Source organism: Suncus etruscus, chromosome X (genome assembly GCF_024139225.1).
Source record: "Suncus etruscus isolate mSunEtr1 chromosome X, mSunEtr1.pri.cur, whole genome shotgun sequence".
In the NCBI taxonomy this organism is placed as follows: Eukaryota; Metazoa; Chordata; class Mammalia; order Eulipotyphla; family Soricidae; genus Suncus; species Suncus etruscus.
The window spans coordinates 78,391,582-78,415,309 of record NC_064868.1 but is presented as its reverse complement, the minus strand read 5'-3'; the positions used below and the strand labels follow the sequence as shown (position 1 = coordinate 78,415,309).

Genomic DNA, 23,728 nt, shown 5'->3' with positions numbered 1-23,728 from the left:
GGGTTTCTACAAGTGAAGCATGCAATGCAGCCCTTTGAGAAATCCTTCATAGCTTCAAAAAAAACAGAAATTCATTTCTCATAGATTATATACAATAATTCCAATTTCCACTCATTCAAGATCTCCAAGATCTGTAGTGGATGCCTGGAGTTGAGGATAAAATGAACTTTTTTCCTATATCCCCATATGCATGATGAAGTTTAATTTATAAATTAGTCATAGTAAGTGCAAGAGAAATGTGTAGTGGGTAGTATGCTACCTTTCATAAGGCCAACTCAAGTTTAATCTCTGGCATCCCTATATTCTCTCAAGCCCCACCAGGGGAGATACTGGAGTACAAAGTCATGAGTAAACCCTGAGAATTGTCAGATCTGGCCCAACCCTCTGCCATTTAAGCCATAATAAGAATTAATATTATTAAAATATATAACAATTATAATAATATCATAATACAATAATAAACTATTTGATGTCCATACACTCTTTTTTCAATTTTATTGAAACAATTGAGATCTACAGAGTCCTTCATAGTTGAATTTCAGATATGCAGTGAGTCAGGGCCATTCCCACCACTAGTGTCAATCTCCCTCTACCAATGGATCCAGAGTACATCCTATACCACCACCCTTTGCTCCCTGGCTTGCCAGTATAACAGGCCGTTTTAAGTTTATGTTTTTCAAGTTTAGGTCACTTGATTCTACTGATATTGACTTTGGCTTGGATATTCAGTTCTGTCCTTATTTTTTCCCACCAATGCACCTGAGACCACTTGGTCCCTAGCCCTCAGCCTTTCTTTATTCCTTTTTCTTAGTTTTATAAAAAATGCGGAAATATATGGTAAAACAAAGTCATCCATGTCCCAAGGTTTTATGAAAAAGGAGGATGCCCTATTTAAAAGATAAGAAATAAAAAAGAAAATACAAGAAAAAGGGATGTGTATTAGTTTTTTCATAGGCACACAAAAGATGGAGGAAATAGAAAGGAAAAACTTTTGGCCTAAAAACAGGGAGACTCTCCCCATGAAGCACCTTAACATAAGATCAACTACAGGCTCTGGGTTTACTAAGTTGTCTAACCTCAAAGACTTTGTGGACCCAGTAAAATTTCTTCACAATCACAGTTATAGTGGTCAGGTTTCTGTAGTTAGGGATCCTGGTTTTTTTACAGATCCTATGTCAAAGTCAGGATGACATGGAACTTCTTTGATTTCATCTCATCATTAGGTGGCAATGTAGGGAACCCTAGCCTGAAAGCAAGTTGTTGCTGGTACCAAGTCGCCAATTTGTCATATGAACCTACTCTGGAGCAAGTAGATGCCAGGGAAGAATTAGGCCCTTCCCCAGTAGAAGTCCAATTCCTGGTGCTGGTGCAGAAAACCATGCCTACATGAACTTTAAGTGGGGGAATAATCTTTGATTATAGAGGTAAGAGTTGCCCTCACACATCACTGAGTATGGCTCAACAGTTCTCCACCCCCCAAAAAACAGGTAATAAAAATAACTGAGATATTCTGAAGTGATTGATGAGAGTACTTTGGGCCAAAGGATGATTTAGTCCGAGACTTCATCACACTTTTCAGAACACTGATATGGATGGCTTATTTTGGGAGTTCTTTTGTGAAAATTTCAGACTGTAATTGATTAAAACTGCAGCCAATGAAATAGAAGATAAGGGCAGAGGGATGCGTGGGTGAGTAATAGGGAGTTCCCTAAGTTCCCAGTTATCAGGGCACTAATTTTTTTTCATGAGGGCCTCACCTCTTGAAACCATTAAAATAAGGATTAGGTTTCAATGGATGAATTTGTGGGAGACAAGCAAATAGTGCATATAGCAGAGAGGAAGTAGTGTCTCATCAAGGGACAAACCAGGACACAGGTGACTACTTCACAGCCAACCATCCCAATTCCCGTCTTTATATAATAAGTTTAATTTATTCAATTTTGTTCTCTGTTGACTTATTTGTGGATATAATACTGTTTTCTTTCCTCCTCTTTTTATAATAAGTTTTATTTATTTAATTTTGTTTTCTATTGACTATTTGTGGATATCATACTGTTTTCCTCCCTTTACTCTAGTTATTGTAACTTTCACTGTCACTTGTTTCTTTTATCATCTTAGAAAACATATAAGGGGCTGGTGAGGTGGCGCTAGAGGTAAGGTGTCTGTCTTGCAAGTGCTAGTCAAGGAAGGACCATGGTTTGATCCCCCGGCATCCCATCTGGTCCCCCAGCCAGGGGCAATTTCTGAGCGCTTAGCCAGGAGTAACCCCTGAGCATCAAACGGGTGTGGCCCAAAAACCAAAAAAAATAAGTTTTTGAATGTGATATCTTAGAAATTGCTTCTGGCAGGCTCTAGGGACCATATGGGATGCCAAGAATTGAACCCAGGTCTGTCCCAGGTAGGCTGCATGCACGGCAAATGCCCTACTGCTTTGCTATCTTTCCTGCCCCTCAACCTTCTACTATTATTATTTTTGGTTTTGTGGCCACACCCGGCAGTGCCATGGGCTTACTACTGGCTCTGTGCTCAGGAATCAGTTTTTGTGGTGGTCAAGTAACCAGAAGCAGTGGCAGAAATTGAACTGGAATTTGCCGCATGCAAAGCAAGTGCCTAAAAACCTATGCGATCTTTCAGGCTCATAGATCTTTGCCTTTTTTTTTTTTTTTTTGATTTTTGGCCCACACCCAGCTGTGCTTAGGGCTTACTCCTAGCTCTATTCTCAGGGATCACTACTGGCATGACTCAGGGAACCATCTGGGCTGTGCAGAATAGAATCTGGGTTGGCCCTGTGCAAGGCAAGTACCCTACCACTGTTTTATCTCTTGAGTTCCTAATGTTCAATTGTGAGATGAATCACACCCAGTTCTAACTCTCTAGCCAGAATTTATTTCTCTCATATCATGTATATTCATTTGTCAGTTGGCTATCACTTGGATGTTCTGCCAACCCTTTCAGCCAAACATGGGGGAGCAATATCATATCCTCCTTAAACAACTTACTGCTCTTCTGTCTGCCACATCAGTGAGTGCTGTATCATTCATCCAGTTAGTCAAGCCAGAAAACTTGAAATCAAGTGCCCTACTTTCTATATTTCTCATTAGAAACATTTGGTCATTACATCTACATCACATTGTACTTCTGAAATCCTTCCCTAATTTTGGCCAGTGTCACTTTGTTCCAGTCTCCTAGTTCTATCTGCTAGTATGATCTAAATTCAGTCCTTTTCCAGAGGCAACATGCAAATCTGATGGTGTTGTTTTGCTCCTTCAGACCTCTTCTAGTCTCCCCATCCTTCAGGTTACAAACCTTGAGCTTTCCTTATCTTAATCCTGACTATCTTTTTAGCATCTCCCATTGCTTACTGATCCCTTCCATTTCTAGTGTGCTTCCCTGATAGGACTTTCATTTTCCGGGTTCTATTTTGGGGGCACATCTTGTGCTGAGGGGTTTCTTTTAGCTCAGAGCTTGGAGTTGCTCCTGGTGGTACTTAGTTTTGGGAGTAAGGGAACCATACAGTTCTGGAGACTGAACCCATGCTCCCAGATGCAAACAATGTACTCTAGTCCTTTGAGCCATATCTCCAGTATTCTAACTGGAACTTTTTACCAGGTCAGATTATACAGTGAACAAAAGTCAGGAGAAAACCAAGATTCTGTCAGCTATGGCAAGTTACTGTCTCTTTTGTAAGAACAAAGCCAAAATATACACCACTGGATTATAATGAGGATGAATTTTAGTAATGTTGATGAATTAATTGGCATAGTAAATATGCCATAGTAAATATGGTAAATATTTAATAAAAAGAATATTATCAATAGCAGGACTTACCATACCATCTTTACTCTTGTTTAGTAACCCCCTTCTCAGTCTTTTGCATTCTTATTTAGGGCTGCTGTGTTCAAAGCAAGTGACCTATCAGGTGTACTATCCCTCTGGCCCAACTTCAAGGATTTTTTTGACCTTCCTAAGTTGAAGTTGTTCTGTATATGATTCTGACTCAGTTGTCTCATTGATCAACTGATGTGCTTGAGCAAAGAATAACAATGAATTCAACCATTTGACGGTTCATTTTCTCAAAAGCTGGAAAGAGATTATATTCTACATGGAATGTTAGCAGTACTTGACAGTAATTCACTTTGTGGTGTGGACATGAAGAAGATATTCAGTGAATGTTGCTGGAATGAAAATAAAAGTAGGACTTCAAAGAAAAGTTTTGTTTCATTAGTTAGGAGCTCCTTTTATCTTTTAGTTCCATCCAGGGTAGCTCTTTCCTAATTACATCTATTTTTTACAGAGAATAAATGCTATTTATATACACATAACTCATTTTAAATTGAAAATAATCAAATGATATACAGTCCGTTGTGACTTAGGTTTTTACTTTAGTGTGAGATAATTCCATGTAACAAGCATTGCAAGTATATGTCGTGATCACCTTACAGTCCCTTTTATTTCTATATTTCCATGTTTTTAGGTTTATCAATATTCATTTAAAATGTTTTGTCCTATGGGTCGGAGAGATAGCATGTGGTAGGATGTTTGCCATGCATGCAGGACAGACAGTGATTCAAATCCTGGCATCCCATATTGGTCCCCTGAGCCTGCCAGGAGCAATTTCTGAGTGCAGAGCCAGGAGTAACCCGAATAGCTCCGGATGTAACCTAAACAACAAACAAATGTTTTGTCCTTTCTATGGCTTTTATGACTTTAAATTTTGTTTTATTTCTTCCTTTTTAATGCTGGGGGTTGAATTTTGGCTCTTATGACTCATGTGTTCTAATTTCTGCTCACTTACATATTTTGAGGATTTTTTTTTATGCTTTTGCATTACAGATTTCCTTCCCTGGAAATTTGCACTTGATTCTGGTTCTGCGTCCTACCAATTTTCTTCAACGGACTTTCACGGATATTGGATTTCGATTTAGCCATGAAGATTTCATGCTGAAATTACCAGTGAGTGAATATTTTTTAATGTTTTGACTCATTTATGCTCATGAAGCCCTTGTTTATGTACTGATAACATGTTTAAAAATAATAAAATAGGGACTAGACATATGTCTCAATAGTAGAGTGCATGACTTAGATGTGTCAGGATCTAGGTTCAATCCTCAACATTGTAAAAATACCAAAAAACAAAACATGCTTTTGAAAATGTCATAATATAGTTATGTATTTATGCATGTGTATAGAATCTATATTTTTAAAATTTTAGTAAAAAATGAGTAAGTCTTTTATATATTTGAAATTCCAAGACTTCATAGCCAGGATAGTATAGAATAACATTTGTTTGTTGAAGATATGTTTATACATTGAGTCAGAAATAGAATATTAATACATTTTGAGATCTTTCAAATATCAGTTCTTCCCAATAAATTATACTTTACTACATAAAGCTCCTTTTGTAGTAGGTATGAATCTGTTAAGAGATTCACCATTAACAGTGCAAAATTTTAGATCAAGAAGGTTGAAATATTTTGATTGTCTTAGAAAATTAATTTTTCTTTATAGATAAATGTTTTTTAAATGAAAATTTATGATCAGAAGAACAAATGTGTGTATGGAGGTGAGGGGCGGGCATACAGGAGAAAATGTGAAAACCATTTACTAAAGGCAACCAGGTTTTAAATGGTTTCTTTAATTAATTGTACATTTTGATGGAGTGATGTCATGAAGGGAATTAACAGCTTAACAATATCTTTCTTGCTTATTTACATAGGTTGTTATGCTGAGTTCAGTTAGTGACTTGCTGACATTCATTGATGACAAACAATTAACCCCTGAGTTTGGAGGCACCTTACACTACTGCCACAGAGAATGGATTGTCTACAGAAATGTAGGTTTCATTTGCTCTTACTGTAGAGCCTTTAGTTGTGTTAGCCTTTAAATCCAGTTCTTGAATATACCTCCTCTTAGGGAAAAGATAGGATTATGAAGCTTCTACTTTTCAAATACCTATGTGATTTAGCATTTTTATTTTCCTTAATTTTTATTGCAAATTACGACTTATCATGCTATTAATAATGGTTTCTAATTCACAAAATTTCCAACACCACTCCCATCATCAATGTATGCCCTCTCCCAAAGACCATAATACTCTCCCTCCAACCCTTGCAACTCTGTTGTTTGGATCAGATTTCTTCTATTTACAATAGCCAGACTCGAAATGACCAAGATGTCCTTCACCAGATGAATGGCTAAAGAAACTGTGGTACATATACACAATGGAATATTATGCAGCCATCAGAAGAGATGAAGTCATGAAATTTTCCTATACATGGATGGACATAGAATCTGTTATGTTGAGTAAAATAAGTCAGAGGGAGAGAGATAGACACAAAATAGTCTCACTTATTTGTGGATTTTAAGAAAAATTACACACATTACTGTACTAAGGTCCAGATACAATAGAGTCAAGGAATGGAAGGGCCAGAAGGACCGGCTCACAATTTGAAGCTCACCACAAAGAGTGGTGAACGCTGTTAGAGAAATAACTACATTAACCAGCTAGCATGACAATGTTAAAGAATGAGAGAAGTAAAATGCTTGTCGAGAATACAGGCAGGGATGGGGGAAGAGGGGGCATTGGTGGTGGGAATGTTGCACTGGTGAAGGGGGGTATTCTGTTTATGACTGAGACTCAACTACAAACATACTTGTAATCATGGTGATTAAATATTTATAATAAAAATAAAGTTTAAAAAAAGAAAAAAGAAAATCTTAAAGGTGATGGTTTAAAAAAGGAAAAAATTAAAATACTCTAGACTAGAGCCTTGAACCCCACATGTGTGAGTCTGTAGTGCAAGGATATTTGCTTTAAGTCCATGTGATATAGGGACACTTCTGAAGGAAATAATAAAATTAAATTAAGTCAGAATCATATTTTCCTCATCCATAGTCTTCTTTCAGCAGTTGTATCCATTCATATAAAATATATTATCACAATGAACAGAATGCAAATAGCTTGAGCTGCATATTAAATGGAAGGCTTACATAGTCTCTCCATGTTGTCCTGATTTCTGTGAGTGATTTTGCCAGCAAAATAAACTGCCTAACACCTTCCCTGACAGTACAAGTCAACAGAGCCTTTGCAATCACAAATTCAAGTCTTCTGTGTTCTCTGAAAGAAAATATTTGCAGCTAGTTGTGCTTTTTCACCCTTAGTAAAAAAAAATACTAATAAATGCATACAAAGTGATAATCTTTGATAGTCTCATATGTCTTCAGAAACAAAGTTTAAAAACAACTTTATAATTGTAGAGTTGGGGACAATAAAGAAAACATCATGTTTTGCAAGGGTGTAATCCAAATTTCTCAGAGCATAGCATCACTCTTTCTTGGTGTGCAAGATATAATTACAGACCTTTAACTAAATGCCAGTCAAAAGGACTCTTTATCTTAGTTTAGTTTCTTAATGTCTCAAATGCGAAGATTAAATCCAATGGCCAAGATCTGTAAATTTCTTTAGTAGAGGGTGAGTTCATTTATGTGTTTTTAGTTACATCTAATTGAAAGTATATACATCCAGTAATTCAGTGTTGGATCCTCTGACAGTTCTTCCATAAAAACACTGGTTTCAAAAGAATAAAATTAAAAGTACCAGGGCCCGGAGAGATAGCACAGCGGTGTTTGCCTTGCAAGCAGCCGATCCAGGACCAAAGGTGGTTGGTTCGAATCCTGGTGTCCCATATGGTTCCCCGTGCCTGCCAGGAGCTATTTCTGAGCAGACAGCCAGGAGTAACCCCTGAACAGCGCTGGGTGTGGCCCAAAAAAACAAAAAACAAACAAAAAAATTAAAAGTACCGTTTGCTCTTTGCAGGCTATTGAAAATTTTGCCCTCACGGTGAAAGAAACAGCTCAGATGTTACAGTCGTTTGGAACTGAACTCGCAGAGAAAGATCTACCCAATGACATTCCTGGTATAGAACATATTATCGCAGTTCGTGCTCAAAAGTATCGCCTGTTAAAGGTAAGTCTGCCTTTCCCCTGCTCTTTCACTTTCTAGAGAAGTGCTTCAGTGTGTCCAATTCCACCTGGATTGATAGGGAGGTAAAGAAAAGCTGTACTTATGTAGATTATGAAGCACATTATTCAAATGTAAAAATATTTTACACTGAGAAACTTGACTTTAGTAGGAATTTTACCAAAGTTGATAAGTTGTGGTGAGGGACACTGGGTGGAGGGAAGCAAACACTTGGGTATTGGGCTTGGTCCTGTGATATTTCAGGTATGAAATGCTGCTGAAAACAGTTTGTAAACCACAATACCTAATATAAAACAAACATTTCAAAAGGCAATACAGTAGGAAACTTGACCTACAAAAAATTGAAGCAGTGGGAGTTGAAGTTGGGAGGGGAATGGAGGAGGAAGGTGTGGGCACTGGTGACATATGTGATGCTGAAATTAAGACCCTGGGAAACCATTATTAATGGTATTGTAAATCATAGAAGTTGTACCAACAAAAAAGTTTTTAAAAGAACTAAAAATTGGGGCCGGCGAGGTGGCGCTAGAGGTAACGTGTCTGTCTGCCTTGCAAGCGCTAGCCAAGGAAAGATCGTGACCGCGGTTCGATCCCCCGGCGTCTCATATGGTTCCCCCAAGCCAGGGGCAATTTCTGAGTGCTTAGCCAGGAGTAACCCCTGAGCATCAAATGGGTGTGGACCGAAAAACAAAACAAAAACAAATAAAAAAGAACTAAAAATTAAAATAAAATTATCAACTACTCAAAGAAATAATATTTTATACAGAATGTACTGTATATATTGAATTTAAGTGTTTCCCCATTAGAAACAGTGCTTTCAGGAAATTGTTCTTATTTTTGGCTCTTTTGGGGGGCATACCTTACTGTTAGTTTTCAGGGCTTACCCTTTTTCTTTTATAATATATTGATTTAAGCACTGTGATTAGAGACATGTTTGTAGTTGGGTTTCAGTTATAAAAAGAACACCCCATTTTACCAGTGCAACATTCCCACCACCAATGCCCCCCATCTCCCTCCTCCCCCACCCCCTGCTGTATTCAAGACAGGCATTCTATATCTCTCACTCACTACCATTGTCATGGTAGTTGTAAATGTAGTTATTTCTCTAACTGAACTCTCAACTTTTTGTGGTAAGCTTCATATCGTGGGGTGGTCCTCCCAGCCTTCATCTCTATTGTCTCTGGTTGTTATTATTACAATAATGTCTTTTATTTTTCTTAAATAAATGTCTTTTATTTTTCTTGACAGTGATCAGGGGACTAGAGGTGGTATGAGGGATCGGATTGGAATTTGTCAAAGCAAGTGCCTAAATCCCTGTATTTTCTCTCAGACCACAACTTACTTTTTTTCTGACAGGGGTAACACTTGGCAGTGCCCGGTGATCACTCCTGGCTCTGTGCTCAGGGATCACTCTTAGTGGGGCTACGGGAAACAAATAGGATGCTGGGTATTTACTATAGATTGAATGTGTACAAGGCAAGTACCCTATTCATTGTAGTACTATCTGTCCTCCATATTCTCCACCATTGTACCATTGCACACATATAAGTGAATCAATAAATTTGTCCAGCAATGCTTCTGAGTCATTTTGAAGAAACCAGTTATCATTTTGTTAGTTCATCTTTCTCTTTCTTTCTTTCTTTCTTTCTTTCTTTCTTTCTTTCTTTCTTTCTTTCTTTCTTTCTTTCTTTCTTTCTTTCTTTCTTTCTTTCTTTCTTTCTTTCTTTCTTTCTTTCTTTCTTTCTTTCTTTCTTTCTTTCTTTCTTTCTTTCTTTCTTTCTTTCTTTCTTTCTTTCTTTCTTTCTTTCTTTCTTTCTTTCTCTCTCTCTCTCTCTCTCTCTTTCTTTCTTTCTTTCTTTCTTTCTTTCTTTCTTTCTTTCTTTCTTTCTTTCTTTCTTTCTTTCTTTCTTTCTTTCTTTCTTTCTTTCTTTCTTTCTTTCTTTCTTCCTCTTTCTTTCTTTCTTTCTTTCTTTCTTTCTTTCTTTCTTTCTTTCTTTCTTTCTTTCTTTCTTTCTTCCTCTTTCTTTCTTTCTTTCTTTCTTTCTTTCTTTTCTTTCTCTTCTTTCTTTCATCTTTCTATCTTTCTTACTCTCTTTTCTTTCTTTCTCGCTTTCTCTCTTTTCTTTCTTTCTTTCTTTCTTTCTTTCTTTCTTTCTTTCTTTCTTTCTTTCTTTCTTTCTTTCTTTCTTTCTTTCTTTCTTTCTTTCTTTCTTTCTTTCTTTCTTTCTTTCTTTCTTTCTTGTTTGTTTAATCTTTCTTTCTTTATTTATTTCTTACTCTCTTTCTCTCTCTTTTCTTTCTTTCTTTCTTTCTTTCTTTCTTTCTTTCTTTCTTTCTTTCTTTCTTTCTTTCTTTCTTTCTTTCTTTCTTTCTTTCTTTCTTTCTTTCCTTCTTTCTTTCTCCCTTCCTTCCTTCTTTCTTTCTCCCTTCCTTCCTTCCTTCCTTCCTTCCTTCCTTCCTTCCTTCCTTCCTTCCTTCCTTCCTTCCTTCCTTCCTTCCTTCCTTCCTTCGTTCCTTCCTTCCTTCCTTCCTTCCTTCCTTCCTTCCTTCCTTCCTTCCTTCCTTCCTTCCTTCCTTCCTTCCTTCCTTCCTTCCTTCCTTCCTTCCTCCTTCCTTTCCTTTCTTCTGAGCCACAATTTAGATAATCACCAAGTACTTTTCTATCTATTAGCTTCAAACATTTTAAGAATAAACTGAGAAAGCACCATGCCTAGGTAGAGGTAACATTATATATATTTTACTTGTTAAAAATAATTTGTTGTATTTTTGTTGACATCATTGTTTTATAATACTATAGCTACAATCCTGCATGTGAATATTTTTAGTGATCCCCCACCAGAGTTCTGGGACCATTCCACTTCTCCCAAAGACACTTGTACACATCCCCCTTCCTTCTTCTTTTGATAACCACCATCATTATACTAAGCCTGGGAAATTTTGACAGTTAATTGGCTTTACTGAAACCAATATGTAATTTTATTTCATGTCCTGACTTATTTCATTTAGCATAATCTCTAGAAGTGATGCTTTTAAAGTTCAAAAGATCAAGTTTTAATCATAATCTAGAAGTATAGTTCAGTTTAAAAAAGCTATAGCCCACAGTTTTCTTTGAGTTTGTTTTTTTTACAAGCACAGAGAAGTTAATGATAATATGATGGTGATGAAGATGATACATATCTTGAGGGATTGCTCTGTGGATAAAATGAAGTGTGTTCTTGGAACATAGTTGCGACTTAATAAATATAATATTCGTATTTATGTTGGTATTCATATTTCTGGTGTTATCATGAAACCTAGTCCCAGAAAAATATGTATAGACCCAAATTTTTCTTAAAAGTTCGGAGGGTTTTTGAGTGTCCTGAAGGAAATCACTTATAGATACATGAAGCATATATTTTATAATGAGATGTTCTGAATGGGAACATACTCTTCATGGAGAATTAAGGCAAATGTGAAGCAAGAGTTCTTATGGTAGATAGCTTTTAACAATAGTTATAGATGAGTCCTGAGGGTGACTAACTATATCTTACTATGCATTAAATAGTATTTGTCACTGGAGGCTTTCTAGTGTGAGTCTGTATAATGCTACTACTGCTTTATTATAGCACATTAAAATGTTAGAAAAATAGAATAGAATCAAATTAAATTTTTCACCCAGTACAAAAAGTGGGCTACAAATAAAGCATGGGGTACTTGAGCTTGTAAAGATAGTTATTGCAGCATAAAACTCTGTCTTCAAAGTTCTCTTTGTGATCTCACTTGCTTTGGATTCTGTGAGAACTAGATATTTCAAATTTTTTTTTAAGTAGGAAGGCCAAAGCCAGAGAGAATGCCATTTCTCTTCTGCCTGCTCTAGTGGACTTCCTTCAGGTGTTTCTTTTTTTTTTCTTTTTGGTTTTTGGTTTTTGGGCCACACCCAGCGATGCTCAGGGGTTATTCCTGGCTGTCTACTCAGAAATAGCTCCTGGCAGGCACGGGGGACCATATGGGACACCGGGATTCGAACCAACCACCTTTGGTCCTGGATTGGCTGCTTGCAAGGCAAACACCGCTGTGCTATCTCTCCGGGCCCTTCCTTCAGGTTTTTCATGGTAGGCTGTTGACTGCTGATCCATCCTGTTGTACCTTTGTAGGACAATATTACAGCAGTCATCAAAGAAGGAAATTTTCTCCTGAGAAGTCTGGAAGGGCCTCCAACCGGAGCAGCTGCAGCTGCTTGCTCAAGTCTAGAGCTTCATCAGCCAAGAAATGGAGACGGGCAAACTGTTAAAAAGTGAGTTTCTCCCATTTGGAACTAACCACTTTGCATTTCATACTTTCAAAAGGGAATGAAATTATTCTTACTGTAATCTGTTCAGTGTGGAAGCTTCCCTGGACTTCTGAGAATCAGACAAATCTTCCTGAGTTGGGTACCAGAGATGAACTTGTGTGTAAAAGAAATTTAATAATGATGGTTTCTATCAGTGTCAAACAACCTAGACTTTCACTTCACCTATAAATGCTTAATGTGCATGTCAGGTGTATCTACCGAGTTACAGAACAAATGGTCATTTGCCTTTTCTTTGTTAAGATTGTTGACTCAAGTACATGATATGGAAGTTGCTTTTGATGGATTTTGGGATAAACACCAGATAAAAATGAAGCAGTATCTGCAACTATGGAAATTCGAGCAAGATTTTCAAGAGGTCAGTTAAAGCATGCCTTTCACCTTTTCTTTTATTGTGTCAGAAGCTTACAAGATACATATAGACATATAAGATAGACTTACAAGATAGATATTTTACCAATGAAGGAAAGAGAAATGGGAAATCCCAAGGGATCCTTGAATTTAGAGTGGAAGAAATAACTACGATGTCCAGGTTTTTTTTTCTTTCTTTCTTTCTTTCTTTCTTTCTTTCTTTCTTTCTTTCTTTCTTTCTTTCTTTCTTTCTTTCTTTCTTTCTTTCTTTCTTTCTTTCTTTCTTTCTTTCTTTCTTTCTTTCTTTCTTTCTTTCTTTCTTTCTTTCTTTCTTTCTTTCTTTCTTTCTTTCTTTCTTTCTTTCTTTCTTTCTTTCTTTCTTTCTCTCTCTCTCTTTCTTTCTTTCTCTCTCTCTCTCTCTCTTTCTTTCTTTCTTTCTTTCTTTCTTTCTTTCTTTCTTTCTTTCTTTCTTTCTTTCTTTCTTTCTTTCTTTCTTTCTTTCTTTCTCTTTCTTTCTTTCTTTCTTTCTTTCTTTCTTTCTTTCTTTCTTTCTTTCTTTCTTTCTTTCTTTCTTTCTTTCTTTCTTTCTTTCTTTCTTTCTTTCTTTCTTTCTTTCTTTCTTTCTTTCTCTCTCTCTCTCTCTCTCTCTCTCTCTTTCTTTCTTTCTTTCTTTCTTTCTTTCTTTCTTTCTTTCTTTCTTTCTTTCTTTCTTTCTTTCTTTCTTTCTTTCTTTCTTTCTTTCTTTCTTTCTTTTTCCTTCCTTCCTTCTTCCCTCCTTCCTTCCTTCTTCCCTCCCTCCTTCCTTCCTTCTTCCCTCCCTCCCTCCCTCCTTCCTTCTTCCCTCCCTCCTTCCTTCCTTCTTTCCTCCCTCCCTCCTTCCTTCTGTCTTTCCTCCCTCCCTCCCTCCTCCTTCCCTCCTCCCTCCCTCCTCCTTCCCTCCTCCCTCCCTCCTCCTTCCCTCCTTCCCTCCTTCCTTTCCATCCTCCTCCTTCCCTCCCTCCTTCCTCTTTCCCTCCCTCCTTCCTCTTTCCCTCCTTCCCTCCCTCCCTACTCCCTCCCTCCCTCCTCTTTCCCTCCCTCCCTCTCTACTCCCTCCCTCCCTCCTCTTTCCCTCCCTCCCTCCGTCCTTCCCTCCCTCCCTCCCTCCCTCCCTCCCTCCCTCCCTCCCTCCCTCCCTTCCTTCCTTCCTTCCTTCCTTCCTTCCTTCCTTCCTTCCTTCCTTCCTTCCCATTCATTTCTGGTTTTTGGGGGGTTGTACCTGAAAGTGGTTAGGGATTGTTCCTGTCTCTCCACTCAGTAATGCAAGGATATGGGATGCTAGGGAATAAACCTAGGTTGGCTGCATACAAGCCAAGCTCCCTACCCATTGTTCTATTGCTCCAGCCCCTGACTTACTAATTTGTTCTGACACTATACTAAGTCAAACATATTTGACACAGAAAAATTTTCCACAGACTCAGCTGTTTGACAGTTACATTTGGTTTAGGTATAAAGTCCTTTCATATTGTGGAGTAGCCTTAAAAGGAAATAGTACCAACTTCCTTGCCAACTCTTTAAAAATATACCATATAACATATATTTTTGGTCCCCTGGGAAGAGCATTTTATTTTTATTTTTTTGCATGCCTGTAGTTGTATTTCAGTCACAAAAAGAACAGCCCCCTTCACCAGTGCAACATTCTCACCACCAATGGCCCTCATCTCCCTCCCCAGGGGAAAGCATTTTAAATACAGATAGATAACTTGCTTCTCATAAAATCCTCCCCATGATTTAGCATCAATTATTGAACATTGGTTCTAGTAAACCTTTACTCTGATATCTGTGTAATGCTGATTTTTCAACTCCAGTGCTCCCCCACCACCACACAATACATATCCATTAACCTGTTCAGGCTACTGTAAGCAAGAATCGATCAATTTTTCACATTAATATATTTATTGGGTTCATGGCTTCTTCATTTTTAGGTGTTAATAAGTACTGTTCTGAATTATTTTAGTATTTGGAAGTGATTTCTATGTTGAGACCCTACATATAGAAAAATGTTTTATGGAGTCAGATAGTATGCCTGGTAGTACAGTATATATAGTACAGTATAGTACAATACATTGCCTTGCATGCTGCTTATTCTCATCACTTCATAGCATCCCTGAGCCTCACCAGGAGTAATCCCTGAGGGCAGAGCCAGTAGTAAGCCCTGAGCGCAGCTTGATGTAGCCCCAGAACAAAAATCTCTTTTTTACTCTTTTACTCTTTTGATTTCTGTGCACCAAACTCATCTTCTTCCTTACTCTGCTTTAGTCCTCAAATCAGGTATTTATTGACTGAGGAATTCTGGTTCCTTTTACTGGGAAATGAAATAAAATATCAACATCTAAGTGCTAAATATTTGTATTGCTGCTGAAAGTCCTTAATTTCTTCAACCATTCACCTCAGAGTTAGGGAGTACATATGTATAAATTTACACATATATGTTCTTCCTACACACCATATGTATGTGCCTTTGCAATCACATAGTGGTATTTCAATAATTATGAGTACATATTGGTACCACACGTTCAATTGGAATAGGTTATATTGATTTCTGCTAGGAAAATAAAATATTTTGCATATGTGCATTTTTTTCATATTGATATTCTTATGTAATATAATCCTTTTCAATAAAGTTTAATTATTAAGGGCAAAAATATTTAAATTGTATGTTTTCAAGATCTTTTCCTTCTAATTTCAGCTTGTGACTGAAGTTCAATTTCTGTTAAGTCAATATATAGAGATGGCAGAAGAAACAGAAACTTTCTCTCAAGTTAAGCAAAAAATGCAAAAGTTGGATAACTTAGATGAAGTTTCTCAGGTAATATAATCATATTCCACTCTTCAGGTAAGATGGGTATTCACCATCTTTAAGGAGTAACTCTTACATTTGATGATTTTCATATAAGCCCTTATTATGACTACCCTGACCTAGCAACAATCTCTGTAATACATTCAATAATATCTCCATATATTGTCTTCTGTTCACAGAGAGCTGGAGGTGAATCTGGTGATATGTTAGATATGTGTGCTGTGATTATAGAAGGTCTCTAAGTGTATGTGCAGTGCTTTATACTCAATAATAGTAACAAGAGTATGAATCAGTTTAAAAAATTTCAAAACATGTGTTATCAAGAATAAGAATACTACTTTGAGGGCCGGAGTGATAGCACAGCAGTAGGGCATTTGCCTTGCGCACTGTCTACCTGGGACAGACCTGAGCTCAATCCCCAGCATCCCATATAGTCCCCTAATTCTGCCAGTAGCAATTTCTGAGTGCAGAGCCAAGAGTAACCCCTGATCTCCACCGAGTGTGACTCAATAACCAAAAAAAAAAAAAGAATACTATTTGGGCTGGGAAATGTGGTTCAATGCAGCAAAGCACATGCTTTGCATATGTCAGACTCTGGGTTTAATTCCGACAACACAAAGTCCTCTGAGCACCACTGAATGTGGACCTGGTGGGTCTCCTTAAGCATTTCCTCATGTTGTCCTGGGTGGCCTGCAGCATCCACAGGTGTGCCACTCCCAAAACCCAACAAAAATTATAATAATATTAGCATCGTCAGTAACAAATTTTGTTTGTTACTTGGAAATAAACAAACTTAGCTCTCCATCATTTTTAAATTGGAACTCAAACCAAACAAATCTTCACAGAGATCTACTTAGTTTTATTAACTGTGTGACTTTAGAATAGATGGATTAACATTTCCATACCTCTGTTTGGAAGAAACTCAGGTGTGATTGTGAGAATACATTTAGATGTTGGAGATAACATACTTTGCACAGTACCTACCGGGGCTATGTAACATATTTTGAGTTCTCACAAGAACTAGCTGTCATTAGCCTACTGTTTCTAATGTATGTTTATAATTGATGGGTTTAGTACATAACAAACTAATTTGTCTCTCATTTCTTGTATGTAAGAGCAAGGTCTTGTAAAGGAGCAATTTCTTGTGTATGTAAGAGCAAGCAAACATGTTCATTTAGGGGTAAAATGCACCATCTCAAAAAATGAGAAGCAGCAGTTCTGATATGGTTCTGGAATTAGGTTTGTAGATTTTTGGAGGAGGGTCAATTTACAAGACTATGTTATAGTATAGAAGAAAGAAAGAAAAAACTGTCTTGGAGCTATTTTTGGTTGTTGTTGGTTTGGTTTTAAAATAAATTTTAGTTTTGATTTTGGTCGAAAACATAAAGTAAATTTTGCCATCTTAACCAGTTTGAAGTATACACAATTCAGTAATGTTAAGTATATTTTTGTTGTGGTGCAACCCATTTTCAGACTATTTTTCTTCTCGCACAATTGGAAACTCTTTATTCATTAAATATAAATTCCCTATTTTGAACTTTGATTTTTCAATTGCCTAGGGATGGTAATCACTTCTGTGATCTGGTTTAGTTTTCCTTATTTTACCTGGTAAATACTGTCTGGGTTACTATATCAGTCATTAGAATGAATGTATCAGTGGGGGATTGAATGGAATCACATCATTAAGATACCTTTTAATATGGGAACACAGTTCAGGTAGGCAAAGTATTCACATATATGATGAATCAAATGCATTTTCCAAGGTTGACATACTGTCTACATTAGCTTTCACTTGGCACATACCTCAGTTGCTTTTCATGGTTCATTTCTTCATGTACATAACAGGGCACACAAACTTTCTCTACATTCCTTCCCCTCTTTAGATGGGCTGACTTATATTCTGTTTCTGTTACTCTAAATTTATGCATTTATGATGACATCATCAATGTAGCTAATTACTATAACTGTAAGCTTTTCGATGTCTGCTAACCACATTTTCTGCTTGGTAGGTCCCTTGCTCAACTTACTTCTTACTTTGCCCCTTCTCTGCAGAGCTCATACAGTTCTTATTTTCCTTCTTTCTTAAAATCAGAATGTACTATCAAAGGCCCATTTTGTGATCTTACATGGACACAGACTTGCAGCCAATCACCATTATGCACTTGATTTGATCTGCCAGAGATGCAACGAACTACGTTACCTCTCTGATATTTTGGCTAAAGAGATCAAAGCTAAACGGATCCAGCTCAGCAGGACCTTCAAAATGCACTCACTTATACAGCAGGTAGTGTTATGATAAATGATGCATTTCGGAAACAGAGAAAATTTGCTTCTTGGATTGCTCATGATGGATAGATGGTTAGGGTTTGGCTAGAGATTTGAATTACATTGGTATGAAATCTTGAGGACTGAATTTGCTTGTGTTTGCTTAACATATAATTAACCAGTATTTGTAGCAGGTCAAGTATTTTAATGATTAATTTTTGTTTTGTTTTGGGGCCACACCCAGCAATGCTCAGGACTTACCTCTGACTCTGTGATCAAGGATCATTTTGGAGGGCCTCTGGGACCATATGAATTGCCAGGGTTTGAATTTGGGTTGACAACATGCAAGACAAGCTCCTTATTTGCTGTAATATCTCTCCAGCCTGAAGTATTATAAGAATGTTGACCTCTGTGTTAAATATTGAGGTCATGCTTGTGATGGCATCCTTTCTATTTTGGGAACTTCTTGAAAGCCTCTGCTTTGGTGATGTATGCATGCAAAACACTGTCAGGAATCTTAGCAACATTTTTCTGAAGCCTGAAGCACCTTTCCTTTTTTCATAGTTCCGGTGATAGTCCATTAAAAAGCCATTGGAAATTATTCCTCCTTGGTTTGTGGGTCTGATGCGTTTCATGTTTAGGCAGTAAAGAAAAGATCTATCCCTGGCAGTGGAATGTAGACTAAAGCTCTGAGACCGTGGATCTGCACCTGATCATCTCAGTCTGTAGGTCTCCCTGGCAAGGAAACCTTGGTCTCTGTCCTTGGCAATCATTCTTTGTTTATAATACACTTTCACTTCTGCTAGGAGTTTTATATTTCGGTTATTGATTTGGGGGTAAATTGCATGTTAGTATTGAGAGCATGACCAACTACGCCTGCTGCAGAATGAATTCCTTGTGATGAAATCAATGCAGTGCTTCCTAAACTTGGCTGTGTACCAGAAATACCTGTGGAGCGCTGTAATTATATCAATGCCTGGCTTCAGACCTAGAGTCACTGACCCAGAATATCAGGGCAGCAAAGCCCAGATATCTTGACTTTTAAACATTTCTGAAAGCAAGTCTAATTCAGAAAAACTAGGGCTAAAAAGCACTCGTAAGACATGTGTATATATGAGGGGGCTGGAGGAAGGTACCTTAGACAACAGCCAATCATTTTAAAGATCACCAAGAGCTAGAACCTCCCTATATCCCCCCTTGTATATAATCTTATTCATGACCTTAGGTGTGGTCTTCTTCTCTGGGAGATCGCCCTGATCGCTCTAAATAGGGCTTGTGGCTGATGGAAGAAAGTTTTGTTCAACTTAAAAAAAGAAGTGTTTTGGTATATATATATATATATATATATATATATATATATATATATATATATATATATACATACATACATACACACACACATGCCATTTCTCGTCCCAGGCGCGGCAGTGCTGTGACGAAGGAGAATGCCTCTTAGCTAAACAGGACATGGACAAGCTTCAGTCTAAAGAAGATGCTGAGAAAACTGTCCAGAGCATCAAGAATTTTCTGGAAACGGCCCTGCCTTTTCTCAGTTATAATATTGAAAACTTTTCCTGTGAATTTGATGTAATTTTATCCCCTGAACTCAAGGTAAGAGGTTTTATCTTTCAAAGAAACAAAAGCGTTTTGGGGCCACTCATAGCAGTGCTGAGGTGATAATCTGGGTTTGAGCCCAGGAGTGATCCCTGAGTGTACTTAGATGTGGTTCAGGGATGGGCACAGACAAGGCAAGCTCTTAAGTTCCAAATAAACAGCAGCTTTAGTCACATATGAATTAAAACTTTACAGTTAGGTTTTGTCAAATTGTAATGATTTTTTTTTTGGTTTTTGGGCCACACCCAGCGATGCTCAGGGGTTACTCCTGGCTGCCTGCTCAGAAATAGCTCCTGGCAGGCACGGGGGACCATATGGAACACCGAGATTCGAACCAACCACCTTTAGTCCTGGATCGGCTGCTTGCAAGGCAAACGCCACTGTGCTATCTCTCCGGGCCCAAATTGTAATGATTTTGCTTATGGTTTAGGAGTGATATTAGAGCCAAGTTAAGCCTCAAATAAGTCAAAGGTTTGCTAAATAATGATGGGTACTTTCATTTTGGATACGCAACTTCATTATTTTAATGTACTTTTGAAAAATATTTCTTTTAAATGTATTTTGGGGTTGTTTTTACAATGAATTAATAAAGGTTTCTCATGGTCATGATTCGAACACCACAATCATCACTAGTGCACCCACCTCCCTCCTACAAAGACCCTGCCCTCTCAAGCTTCTCATCAGTTACCTCAGAAACTCAATTGTGTGTGTCAGTTTCTCCCATTATGTTGCCTTTGAATATTTGTTGCTACTTTATTGTGTATATGTCCCACATATGAGAGCAGTCATTCTGTATCTGCCCTTTAATTCTGACTAATTTAACTCAGCATGACTTTATTATTTTTAAACTCTTTATAACAAAGGAGGAGACTTCACTTAGATTTTCTTGTGCATCCTTGTGAAAACAACTGCTTTTCAAGTGAATATTAACCCCTTGTCAAGAGTATTATAATCCAATCATCTTTCCTTTGTATTCTAGGGATGACTAACTATGGTCTGTAGGCACAGATCTGACTTTCCTATTCAATTTGAAGGTGAAGGGCTAAAGCAAAGACCTGATCCTTCTTAGCAGGAGAAGCAAGCAAAAGTTGGTGTTAGCAGATGTAGAGTAGGTAGTTCAGTCAGTATCACCTGTTGGAGCTATCTTGAAGGACTCGCCATATTGCAGATAAGCACATTTGTAGTGTTTGTTGCTAAAATGTCTGAGTGACTTTGGGTCAGTATCTACATTCTTGTAGCTTCACTGCACTTCTTTAAGAATGGGCCAGAAAATAAGAAACTTTTCTATGGCAATTAGTATGTGATTCTTTAGAAGTCAACAAGCTTACTTCTTGGTATCCCGAACCATGTAGAAGTACAGAATGATCATCTATCAGTGACTGGGAGGAACTTTTAACAATAAGCATGTTACAGAATGGCCTGCAGACAACCCCCCTTGACATACTGACATACTGACTCCATAACATTTAAATTGTTGACTTTCTTATGCTGACTGTACCTTTCTTCCTTCACCAGTGAAGGATAACTCATGTTATGCAGTGACTTACTAGGACTACTAAATAATTTTCCATTTGTTTTGGTTAAGATTGTTTTCATGATGAAGATAATGTGCTGATATGCTTTTCCTGGACTTGCATAAATGTATACCTAGTTATATTTTGAACTCTCAATTTATTTTTATTTACTGGAAAAAGTAACAATACTTGAAACAACTTAATTTGGGAAAATAACACATAATTTTGATGTAACCTTTAGCTTCAGATGCAGTCTCTACAAGTCAAGCTTGAGAATATTCGAAGTATTTTTGAGGATCAACAGGCAGGTGTCAAAAATTTGGCAGAAAAACAACTGACCATTCAATCTATGGTCCCAGATCCCAGCAGTTCTTTGATTAAATCAAGAATACCATTTTTCACATCAAACCATGGTAATGTATCTTATGTTTGCCTGTCGTATTGGTCCTTTTCCTGCTTTAATTTATACTTTCTCTTGATATGAAATCTGAATTCATTTTCTGCAGTGAGATCTAAGTCATTTTTAGTCTCAGTTTCCTTGTCTGTAAAACCTGGACTACGATTATATATACTGACTTGAAAGTGCTGGGAGATAAAACCATTTTCTTTTCCTTCTGAGTTTTTTCTTTAATGGCATTATTATTTCTTCAGTGGGAGATGGATATTATTTCATACAAGTATCTAAACTTTTACAAAAGGTACCATTTTCTTTGCTTTCTCAGTACATTTTAGGCATATGCCTGAGACACCAATTTCGTCTCTCAAATCAGTGACAATTCATTCTTGTATTGTGCCTCCAATGAAATCCCTCCCCCTTTTTATAATAATCCTCCATTATGCTCCCCAGATTCTACTTACCTTGGAAAATAAATATCAAAAAGGTAAATTGTCCTTCTAAATGGAATCACTTTCATCAATTGATCACTCAGAAAGAGAAAACAAGAAAATTAATTGGCAATGCTAAAAGGAATCGAGCTTTCTTTCTTTGTAGAGACTCATGTCATCTACAATAAAATGATTTGTTGGGAGTAGTCTGAATTTGCATCAATTTTCGATTGCCTAATGAATTTATGAGGAGGAAGGCAGCTTTGTGAATAAGTGACATGGGCGGGTAAATTATTTTATCCATTATCTATCATAGCTTATAAATTTAGTCCAAGCTTTCTTTATGCTACAAGCATTGCTCATTTTACCTCCTTGCTCTGTGAGTAATAGAGTATAGAGCAATCGGTTGCAAATGATTCTTTAAGACTTATTTACTAAGCTAAATAGGTAAAAATTGGCCAAACTTCATGTGTTAATTTTCCACAAGTCGATATTTTTTTTTTTGCTAATTTGTTCCACCAAGCAACCTTTGCTGAACACAATGTCCAGCAACTAGGAATATCAACGATGTGTTTATTGAATTAACAATTACAGCATAGAGAAGTTATAAAAGAACACTCTAAGGAGTATAACGAGTATAATGTGGTATAAGCTCTTAAATACATAGTTCTAGGTTAGACCTTTGCCTTTTTACCTTTATTCATTTTTGTTTAGCCACCTTACTTTACAAAGCTGGCAAGAGAATTTCAGGCATACAATGCACCAACTCCAACCCCATTGGCAGCCTTCTGCCAATGTTCCCAGGTTCTATTCATAACTCCTTAGAAGGTTCATTTTTAGGGTTAAATACTGTAGATTGGGTCCCCTGCTTATATTAGCGTTGACTTTAGTTGTTTCCATATATATCATTTCCTCGCCTGTGTACCCTGTATGTTCAAAGTCTTTGCCCTTACCCCTTACACCTATGTAACCTCTAGCCTGACTCTTGTTACTTTCCCCCATTCATTCCTCTCCTTCCTTAGCTTTTTCATTTCTGTAATCTAGGGCCAACGTCCAAACCTTCTTTTCTTCTAGTGGTCTCAGGTGAATTTCCTGGGGGAAGCTTTATTTCAGAAAAAAAAAAAAACCAGACTAATCTGTTCTCTCCAGCAAACATGCTTATCTGCCTGTGTTTCTCACATCAGTGACTAGTACTATGATGCCCACACTTGTGTCATCTTGGCTCTTAGCTCCCCATTCTCACTAATTCCCCATTTTTTATCAGTCGAAAAAAAATCACTTCTTCCGGTTTGCTTATAGGTTGTAGCTGTACGGAGTCTTTGTTCTAATCCTGAAGTAACCTTTCAGGCTTTGATAATTGCAACAATTTCTCTGACTCCCAAATTTCCCTTCTCAGTTATCCCAAGTTGTATATACTGATATTTTGGACTTAGCACATACTGTTCTTTCTCTGGTATATCACTCTTGTTCCTTTCCTCTTTTCCTTTGAGAGCTCCATGAGATTTTCTATGTCAGACACTTATTTTTTTTCTAAGACACTTCATCAGATTTTCTATCTCAGACACTTTCCTTAGGTAAGTTTTTCTCTCCTGCTTCTCCCCCAAACTGGTTAGCTTAGGTATTCATGTTACATGATACCAAGTACTTCTTCCTTTCTTGTCAGTTTTTGATCTTTCTTTAGATTGTTTAATTTGCAACAGCAGATACTATGTAATTGACCTTCATATTCCCGGCACCAAACGTGAAATTTAATATGTAATATAGGAACTCAATAATTTCGCATATACTTGCATTGTCAAAAGAATAAACATAACTACCTTGCTTTTCAAATAATGAATTCCCATAATTTTTACATATAGTTCTTTTTTCAGCCATAATGAATTAGCCAAATATTAACTAGTAAAGTTAATCAGCAGAGATCCCTGAGCTACCTATATAAATTCTGATTTTCTGCATATTTTTCTTAAAAATGGAGAGCATCAGTATTTATTTATTTTTTTTCAGATGGTATTCAT

General features: G+C 37.1%; 1 protein-coding gene across 1 annotated transcript in view; it reads left to right on the top strand.

The window, feature by feature from the left end:
* MCF2 (MCF.2 cell line derived transforming sequence) overlaps nt 1-23,728 on the top strand; it is an 82,760-nt gene that overhangs the window by 11,305 nt on the left and 47,727 nt on the right. Inside the window, exons 2-10 of the mRNA XM_049767476.1 lie at nt 4,834-4,953; nt 5,717-5,833; nt 7,817-7,966; nt 12,112-12,251; nt 12,549-12,663; nt 15,385-15,504; nt 17,588-17,779; nt 19,180-19,371; nt 21,130-21,301. Of these exons, the coding sequence (XP_049623433.1) occupies nt 4,834-4,953; nt 5,717-5,833; nt 7,817-7,966; nt 12,112-12,251; nt 12,549-12,663; nt 15,385-15,504; nt 17,588-17,779; nt 19,180-19,371; nt 21,130-21,301 (1,318 nt within the window). The remainder of the gene's footprint in view (nt 1-4,833; nt 4,954-5,716; nt 5,834-7,816; nt 7,967-12,111; nt 12,252-12,548; nt 12,664-15,384; nt 15,505-17,587; nt 17,780-19,179; nt 19,372-21,129; nt 21,302-23,728) is intronic.